Source organism: Chrysochloris asiatica, unplaced genomic scaffold (assembly GCF_000296735.1).
Source record: "Chrysochloris asiatica unplaced genomic scaffold, ChrAsi1.0 scaffold00547, whole genome shotgun sequence".
Taxonomy (NCBI): domain Eukaryota; kingdom Metazoa; phylum Chordata; class Mammalia; order Afrosoricida; family Chrysochloridae; genus Chrysochloris; species Chrysochloris asiatica.
In genome coordinates this window covers 67,059-77,276 of record NW_006409065.1, presented here as the reverse complement: position 1 = coordinate 77,276, position 10,218 = coordinate 67,059, and the positions used below count along the sequence as shown (strand labels likewise).

Here is a 10,218-nt window from a genome sequence, read left to right as displayed (position 1 = left end):
CAATGTTTTCCATAGCTTGTCATGATCCACACAATCGAAAGTCTTTGCATAGTCAATAAAGCACAGGTAAACATCTTTCTGATAAAATAGAGTGTCTTAAATGGAGGGAAGAGTTAATGGGATATAAGGTAACCACAGCAGTGGGTTTGGGGGGAGGGGGGTTAGTTTGGGTGTTGGGGAAGGAAAAACAAGAAAGGGGAGGAGGTGAAAGAACAAGATAGATCGCAGAACACTGAGACAGGTTTGCATGGCCTAAGTGGGAAACATGATGATTAGAGAAAACTTGTTAAGTCTGTCTTCAGCATATAACTGATTGGAATACCTAAAAGGGGTTCTAGAACTTACCCAGGGAAGTAAGCCTCTTGCTAAGCCTTTGCAGAGTATAGGCCTTAGGTGGAATCCTGAGTCCCATCCAGAACGTTATGAGGTGGAACATTCCCACTAGCAAGGACAAGCAGACCAGCCTGGAACAACTAGAACATCAGAAGATAACATCTTCAAAGAAAGGTCATCAGGAAAAACCCAAAACAAAAATGTCAGCATGACTGTCTACTACAAGAATAAGCAAGCCATTTGCCAGGAAGCCATCAAGGTAAGTAATCAAGTTTCTTCAGGACAAACTCCCCTCTAAGACTGAAACTCAAAGGGAACACACAAACAGGCATGTAAGCTTGCTGGTGACCACATTGGTCTACTGATGAATGGAAGAGGTGGAAAGGCAGCAATAAAGAAATGGGCTGAGTCTGTTGACTCCCGTTGACCTGAAGATAAGAGAGAGAAGAGGAAGTTTAGTTTAAGAGTGTGGGGAGAAGAAAGAGTCCCCACTGAATAGTTCTCATCTTGTCTAGATGGGTCTGATGAAAAGAGATGGGGATAAGATTCGTATGATTCAATAGTGAATAATTGTTATCATGACTAATTGTGACTGTCACAAATGTAAAGGTAGAAGCTCTGTAACAAAAACAGGGAAGTGGTTAATCTTACAGTCCAGAAACAGAGGATCCTAGGACCATTAAGGGAGAAGCACACAAGCGGAATGCAGGACCTTATCCAGAGAAGCAGCGACGCCAGAGACGGAGGCAGAGATTGGGTCATGGAGACGGGTAGCAGCTGAGGATTCTAGATTTATGAGAAGAGAGGGACTAAGAGCTGATGGCCAAGAGGCAGACTTGCAGAATGTGCCCTTTGGAAGTGTAAATTATTATATATGCCTGATTGTTGTTTTTTTAAAAAAAATCTAAAGTGAATAGAGAGAATTACTGTTAACTGATGGTACATGGAGGGGATTATAATCATTGTAATGAAACAAGGTGTTTGATTTGTTGAATGTAAAACTGATGATCTGCCCTGTAAACTTTCACTCAATCCACAATAAAAACTTTAAAAAAAAAAAAAAAAAAAAGGCCTTAACAGAAAGAAGTCTGCACAGTGTATGAGATGAGCAGCTCCTTCACCTATTACATGGAGACCCCCTCTGGATTTGTTGTGAGGAGCAACTGAAATAACAGAAATGAAAATTCCTTTAAACATGATAAAGAACTATTCAGATAGAGCAGTTTGACAAGAATGATAATGAATTGAAGATAAATTAAAGCTCATCCATTAAGCGATAGCATGGAATTACCACAATCACTTAATCAAGTGCACAGTTTATGTTTATTGAACAAATGTGCCATCCTGGTTCAGGGTTTACAGAATCAAAATGGATCAAGGACGTCACTGAGGTTGGTCATTTGAAATATCCTATCCTGGCACATAACAACAACAATCCTGGTGTGCAGCTCTGGTAGCGTAGTGGTTACGAATTGCGCTGCAAACCTCAGGATCAGCAGTTCGAAACTACCAGCTGTTCCGAGGGAGAAAGATGAGGCTTTCTACTCCTGTAAAGATTTACAGCCTCAGAAACCCTGTACAGGGTTGCTATGAGTCGGAACTGACTCCATGGCACATAACAACAACAACGACATCCTGGTGTGGCTCTGTGGGTTAGTGTGCTGGACTGCAAGGTTGGTGGTTCAAACTCACCAGCTGCTCCTCAGAAGCTCTATACAGCACTTAACAACATCGCTACAGAAGCACTCTGTTTCTTGATTTTATTGTTGTTGTTAAGTTAAGCTGTCCAGTCAGCTTCAACTCATAGAGACCTTGTATAGGGTTTCTGAGGAGTGGCTGGTGGCTTTGAACCACCAACCTTGCAGATAGCAGTCCAGTGCTTATCCTACAGTGTCACACCAGGACTTAATTCTATAACTTTATTGTCAGATATTAAATTCAATAGCAGGGCGACTAACATTTACCCAGGCTACAATGTAAGAGGTTTTGTGTTTCAAAATCTATAAGGTTAAGGTGCATACCCAAAAACAATAAGTATAGGACAGCCTTTTGTTTCATGGATTCTTTATTCAAATTAGATTATTCAACTTTCCCAGCACAATTCACTCCAAAACTCAAGAAATGGCAAGTCATCAGATAGATACAGAGCAAATTAGATGAGCTATGTTGAGCTTTTTTCCAACTAGGGCAGGTATTTAGCCCTGGTTGGAGATATTCTAATATGAAAGCTTTCTCATTACTCAGTGATATATCAGAAACAGCTTATTTGAGTCCCGAACTGTCAGAATTTTAGAGCTGAAAACATATAGTTTGATGCATCTCCAGGAGAATGGCACTATACTCCCAGAAATTATTTTGGAAATCCGTGAGGGTGTCTTTTAATCCTGTATTATTGGGACATCCTTCTGCCATTTAGAGGACAATGACCATGGTTGCTAAGACATCCAACAAGGCACAGGGCAGACTTGAACTTTTCCCTATCTCATGGGACTTTCAAATATCTTACTGACATACATATAAACTAAAAAAACACCTGTTAATTATCTGAGCCTAGAACCTAATAGCATTTAATATAAAACACAAAGTTATATGTCACATGGTTTTAATATACACTGAATTTTCCAGAAATGCAATTATTTGTGTAAATCAAGGCAAAACTCTATGTATTTTCTTCCTTGAAATTTTACCAAGAGTGATCCACCATTTCCCAAAATCCTATTCAATGACAACACTTTGCAATTTATGTTGCCAATTCAACAACACACTTTGGTCTGTATTTGTAGCTGGTGATTCTACCACAGGCACAAACATCTGATTACTTAAGCTTATTTTCTAGGGTGGTTATACCCAAGCTTTTGTATTGAAATACATTTAATTTTGTTAAAAATTGTTTTCCTTTTTCAGCTTTATTGTAGAGCTAGGGCACTGTACTCATATTTAAAATTATATATGCATATAGATCATATTTATTTAATATATAATACTTAACAACAACATAGATCATATTAACTTTACATTACATTTCAGATCATCCACAATAAAATATTTGTTATCAAAGGGCATATGGAGTCTGGGAGGATCAAGAGAACCTTTCATCTCATCCAGTCTCCTCACTCTCTAGTGAAGAAATGGACTCAGGTGAAGTAACTTGCACAAGGCCACAAAACATAGCCTCGAAGTGATGACTACATAAATGTGCTAACAGAGAGAAAAATGAACGTCACGTTTCAGAATGAGTTGGTGACCATTAGATTCAAGGGGCAAGACCTGAGCTGATCTCTCTCCATTTCTCCTGCCCAGCACAAGGGGCAAGGTGCCTGTATTATTTTCACTGGATTTAACACTGAGTGTTTGCAACTTGAGTTATGGCCCACTCAGAGCTTTCCTCTGAAAGACATATGAATAAAATAATCATTTGTGAAGCTTGTGTTTAAGGCTACCTTTATAATAAAACAGGGTAAAAAGGGCATTATCTCAAGAAAGCACTGCTCCATTATTATCTTGATCTTGAACTTCCAACAGCCCTTCACTGTTGAAAGACCACTGTTGAAAGTGAAGAAATCAAAGGATATGCAATGCATTTTAGATCAACAAATGGTGCCCCTAGTTTTAGGCCTTAAATTTAGTTGTTTTTAATTAGATAAAGTTTATATAATGTGTAGATTTGCAAACAACTAGGTAGAACAGATAAAGAGTAGGTCCCAGGTAGGTTTATATTTAACATGTATATTAAAATAATAGGTAACAATGCAGAAGATAACCATGATTAACAACTACCTCAAAGATGGCTTCTACTCATATCATTGTTTTGCATTCTTGAAGCAAGGAAAATTTTTCACCTACCTTGGCTTCAACATAAGGTACTCAACTAAGCCAAACTAGGGGCTCCAAAGGTAACAGAAAAGCAAGACAAATATATCCTCTTAAATCATCATCTTTCTAGATAGAGCCTTAAATCGCTGCTACTGGAACAAGGTCCCCAACCTGAAATAAGGGCTGTCATCCAACTCTTAAAAACAAATACATTAAAGCATTCTATATTGTTTTTAAAATAAAGCTAATACCAACATTCATGATCAGTCTGTGAACTAAATTGACTTGTATTGTCTTTTGGACTCTGTGGAGTTAAGATTTTCCACTTTTGTTCAGATCGTTTGCTCTAAAGCAGCCCCGTCTTTCAGAATGGAAATCTTGAGCCTGTATAATGGACTTGGTTTCAAATGAATGTGATCCTAAACGCCTATGTAATCATTTTTATCAAATCAATGGAATTTGTATCTATAAAATAAAGTAAAATGCAATGTCTAAAGTTACAAACACGCTTAGCCAAAACATTTAACTCTCTGTGTGGAATGATACACAGAACCGCCTTTTCACATTATGTTAAGTGAGGTCTGAGGCAGACACCCGAGGCAGATGCAGGGGGAGAGTAGATTACTGAAGATGTTCATTCTGTGGCACAGGAACATGACTGGTCATTCTAAAACCCTACAAAGAAAGTAAACAATTTATTATTATGGTGATTTCCCTAGAATTGATTTGGAAAGGGGCACTGGTGGCATTGTGAGATAGGGTTGGGATGCTAACCACAAAGCCAGCAGTTTGAATCCACCAGCCCTCCAGGAGAAAGATGAGGCTGTCTGCTTCCATAAAGACTTACAGCCTTGGACACACTATACAGGGTGGCTATGAGTCAGAAACAACTCCACAACATATAACAACAACAAATTAAAGAAGGGAGTTCATCTAGGTTTATAGCAATAAAAACTCTATTGGAAGCACCTCCTATGTAACCTATGAACTTGGAAGATAATTGCTAGAGTAACATTGTTGTTGTTAAGTGCCCTAGAGTCGGTTCCGACCCATAGCGACCCTATACAGGGTTTCCGAGGGTGTAAATCTTTACGGGAGTAGAAAGCCTCATCTTTCTCCCGCGGAGCAGCTGGTAGTTTCGAACCGCTGACCTTAAGGTTCGCAGCCCAATTCATAACCAACATTATTGTTGTTAAATGCCATCAAGTTGGTTCCAACTCACAGTCACCCTGTATAGGGTTTCCAAGGAGTGAATGGTGGGTTTGAACTGTTGACCTTGATATTCAAACCAACCTTGAAGTCAAATGCTTATCCTACAATACCATTAGTGAAAGACAAACTAAAAGCTTGAGGTGGAGGGAAAAAATGTTCCATAGAAAGCAAAACATTCATTTTTTGCCCAACGCTGAGTACTAAAATGAGTATTAAAAAGCAGAAGGCATGATCCAGCTAAAAGATTTCACTTACTGGGCAATCCACACCTTATTGGAGAAGGACTCCGACTTCGAGACAACTGGAAAATATAAAGGTGTAATGTGAGTTACACAATAAATGGAGTTCAATGGCTGAAACTATCGGACATAGCTTTTCTCCTAACACCAGCTCTGGTAGCGTAGTGGTTACGAATCGGGCTGTGAACCTTAAGGCCAGCAGTTCGAAACTACCAGCTGCTCCTTGGGAGAAAGATAAGGCATTCTGCTCCCGTAAAGATTTATAGCCTCGGAAACCCTGTACAGGGTCACTATGGGTCAGAACCGACTCGACGGCACTTAACAAAAACAACAAAGGCACTTTAGAACTGTGCTTCCTCCTCTTGTTCACAAATCTGGCCATTGGGATTCCTATTGTACAAACAAATGCACTCACTTTAGTTTAAATTATATTGTTGTTGTTGTTGTCAGGTGCCGTCGAGTCGGAACCGACTCATAGCGACCCCATGCACAGCAGAACGAAACAATGTTCGATCCTGGGCCAACCTCACTACCGCTGCCACACTTGAGTCCATCAATGATGCCACCTGGCTGATATTATTCACTAAATATTCGGCTCGATGACCTAAGAGGAGCTATGCTGAAACCAACATTTTCCAGAAAATCATAATTATTATGATTACTAGAATAATTCATTAATTAAAGCTAAAGTTATAATATAATCTCTGGAAGACCCTTTATATATGCTTTATCTCATGAGTTCAAAACTCTGCCCTATTAGGGAACACCACACCCAAAAAAATATGTGTCAGCTTGGTTGCTATGATTCTCAGTGGTTTGACAGCTACTTAATGACGTAACCTGGCAGTTATGCAATGGCCTCCATGATGTGATCTGATGTGACGCACCAATAAGAGGATTAAGGGTGGGATGTAATACCCTTAATCTCATCACAGGCCCGACCTGATGTAAGGAGAGTTTCCCTGGGATGGGGTCTGCAACATGTATTTTCTTTCAAGAGATGATAAGAGAGAAATGACAGCAGAGATCACAGGGACCTAGAAACAAAAGCGAGGAGTGGAATGTGTCCTTTGGGCCTGGGGTCCCTGCACTGTGAAGCTCCTAGCCACAGGGAGATCTTCAAGGAATGGTAGGGCTACAGATGTTGGAAGGAGACAAGGACCTTTCATCAGGGCTGACAGAAAGAGTCAGCACTCTAAATTTGGACTTCTAGCCTCATAAACTGTCAAAGAATAAATTTGTTTGTTATGGTATTTCTATTTTGTTGTCGTTGTTAGGTGCCATGCAGTCAATTCTGACTAAAAGCGACCTTATGCACAACAGAATGAAATACTGCCCGGTCCAGCACCAATCGTTGCTATATTTGAGTCCACTGCTGTTGCCACTGTGCCAATCCATCTCATTGGGGTCTTCTGTTTTGCTGACCTTTCACTTTACCTAATATGATGTCCGTCTCCACAGACTGATCCTTCCTGACAATATGTCTGAACTGTGAGAGACGAAGTCTCACCATCCTGGCTTCCAAGGAGCATTCTGGTTGTACTTCTTCCAACACACAGATTTGTTTGTTCTTTTAGCAGCCCCTGGTACTTTTAATATTCTTCTCCAACACCATAACTCAAATATATAGATTCTTGTATGGTCTTCCATATTCACTGTCTAACTTTCACATACTATTGAGAATACTATGGCTTGGGTCAGGTGCACCTTAGTCCTCAAACTGACATCTTTGCTCATCGACACTTTAAAGAGGTTTTGGGCGGCGGATTTGCCTAATGCAATACATTGTTTGATTTCTTGACTACTGTTTCCATGACTGTTGATGGTGGAGCCAAGCAAAATGAAGTTTTTGACAACTTCAATCTCATCTGCATTTGTTATGATGTTATTTATTGCTCCAGTGATGAGGATTTTTGTGTTTTTCATACTGAAGGCTGTGGTCTCTGATCTTCATCAATAAGTATTTTAAGTCCTCTTCACTTTTAGCAAGCAAGGTTGTATCATCTGTACATCACAGGTTGTTAATGAGTTTATCTCCAATCCTGATGCCATATTCTTCTTCATATAACCGAACTTCTCAGATTATTTGTTTAGCATACAGGCTAAATAAGTATGGTGAAAGAATACAACCCTGGCACACACCTTTCCTGATTTTAAACCAGCAGTGTTCCCTTGTTCTGTTTGAATGACTGACTACCTCATGGTCTATGAACTAGTTTCTCATTTCTATTAATCAGCTCTAAATTACTAAAACAGTAACCCAGTAGGCAGCTAGAGAAGAATCACTGTTCAATTGTCACCTTTACTTTCACTAATCACAAGGTCGGCTGTTCAAGCTCACCAGCCATTCCTCAGAAACCCTATACAGGGTAGCTATGGGTTGGAACTGACTTGAAGGCACTTATCAGCAAAAACAGTGGTGCCAAATGGGTTGGTGAAACTTACTAAGACAAAGTAGGGAGAAAAGGCTGGTGATCTATGTCTGAAAAAGAGCCCAGGGAAAGCCTATGATCACAACAGTCTGATCTGCAAACCAATCAATCATAGGATCAGACAGCATTTCATTCATGTGTTCAGTTGTACGTTGACAACTCCACAGCAGCTCAGGACAGCAACAACAAACTTCGTAAGGAGATGGATCAGATTAACTGTAGGGGTTTTCTGTACTTTCTTTGTATTTTGCTGAGAGGTCTCGCAAGTTTAGGACTACAGCTGCATTGCTAGAAACAATTTTGGAGCAGAGGCGCATTGCCTGATATGGCTCTCCTCCACCATCCTCCCTCTCTTCTAAAACAAGATTGAAGACATCTTCTCTGATCACAACACTATAAAACTAAAAGCCAATAGCACAAAGAACAAGGGGAGAATTACAGGGAAACAGAATAATACCTCACTTGAAAAACTACTGGGTAACAGAAAAAATTAAAAATGAAATTTAAAACTTCATAAAATCAAATGAGAATGAAAATAGAACATACTAAAACTCTGGGGACATGATATACAGGAGTATTTATAGCAGTAAATGTACACATCAAAAAAGGACCAAAATTAATCAACCCCATAGTCACCAGAAGAAAGAACAAAATATCAGAGCAAAAAAAAAGAAATAGAAAAGAGAAAAATACAACAGAAAGAATCAACAAGAGTAGAAGTTGGTTCTTTGAGAATATCAATAAAACCAACAAACCACTGACCATATTGACAAAGAAAACTAAAATGAGAAAATACAAATAACCTAAATAACAGAACCAGCTAAGATAAAAGATTATGAAAAATTGTATTCTGGCAACTAAGATAAAAGGATCGATCCTAAGAACATGAAAAATTGAAAAGCTAGAAGAAACTGGCAAATTTCTAGAAACATACTACCTACCTAAACTAACACAAAGGCAGAAAACCTAAATAGGCTCATAATAAAAGAAATAATTGAAAATGTCATTTAAAAAAAAACAAAAAAAAAACCTCCCAACTAACAACAACAAAAAAGATCCCAGCACAGAGGGCTTCAATGGAGAGCTGACACCACTTCGACTCAGATGTCTCAGGAATATAGACAAGGAAAGAATACTCCTTATTTCATTCTATGAAGTCAGCCAATCTTGGTAGCAAACTAGGCAAAGATATTCTGTAAAAAAATTTAAAAAATAAAAATTACAGATGAATAGCCCGCAAGAATTTCAATGCAAAAGTTTTCAACAGAATTCTAGCCAACAGAATTCAACAAAATATCAAATAACAATATGTCATTATAAGGTGGGATTCATATCTGCTGATCTTTGACAAAGTTTACAAGTCCATTTAAAAGAGAAAAGATCATCGCTTAAACAAAATGGGGTTGGTAAAACTGGATTTCCATTTGCAGAAAAAATTAAAAGGACCCATACTTCACAAGAATATCAACTTGAAAAAACAGTAAATTTCTAGTCTGTCTTGTGCCCACCTGTCTTGATCCAAAAAGCCAATGACTAAATATTGATTGAATCAATGAACAATGATGAATCATAGTTTTCAGGAATGCTATCTTCATAATTTTCAGAAATGTTTTCCCTGTTGTTAATATTTTTGACAAATTATTAATAAATCTTCCAAGAACTAATAAGCAAATAGACTAAGCATCATACTTTGAAGTTGGAGGGAAAAAATCGTACCTACAATGCCCTTTATAAAGTATTTAAATCTAGATGACCTGAGCAGTTTCTCCAAACTTTCCTAGAGGAAAACTAGCCTTTTGACTAAAACATCCCTTTCTCTCTTCAGAAGACTATGTAAACTCTAGTAGCTGCTTTTTTGTTTTTCAAAGATAAAAATTAAACTATGAAGTAAGTAAAAGTCTAAGAAAATTAAAAGAACCCATGCATCCTTCTTTCTAGAAATGATATATTCCTTGACCCACAGTGGTATAAAAAATCTATTTGGAGACTAAGAAAAAGACTAAGACCCACAGTGGTATAAAAAATCTATTTGGAGACTAAAGGTGGGGTAGGGGGAATTCTTTGTTGATTGCTGGGAAGTTGGTGGTGGGTGAGGGGAGGGAGGGGAAGGTGGAGCACAGGGTAGGGATTAGACACAGGAAAGTTTGGGTGCTGGGGATGGGGGCATTATACAAGGAGGGAGAGGGAAA

The 10,218-nt window shown here is 38.6% G+C and overlaps 1 protein-coding gene across 1 annotated transcript in view; it reads right to left on the bottom strand.

Annotated features, from left to right (window-relative positions):
• Positions 1–5,605: 5,605 nt before the first annotated feature.
• Positions 5,606–10,218, bottom strand: part of LOC102828653 (mitochondria-eating protein-like) — a 67,492-nt gene continuing 62,879 nt past the window's right edge. The window contains exon 11 of the mRNA XM_006877648.1: positions 5,606–5,659. Within this exon, the coding sequence (XP_006877710.1) occupies positions 5,606–5,659 (54 nt within the window). The remainder of the gene's footprint in view (positions 5,660–10,218) is intronic.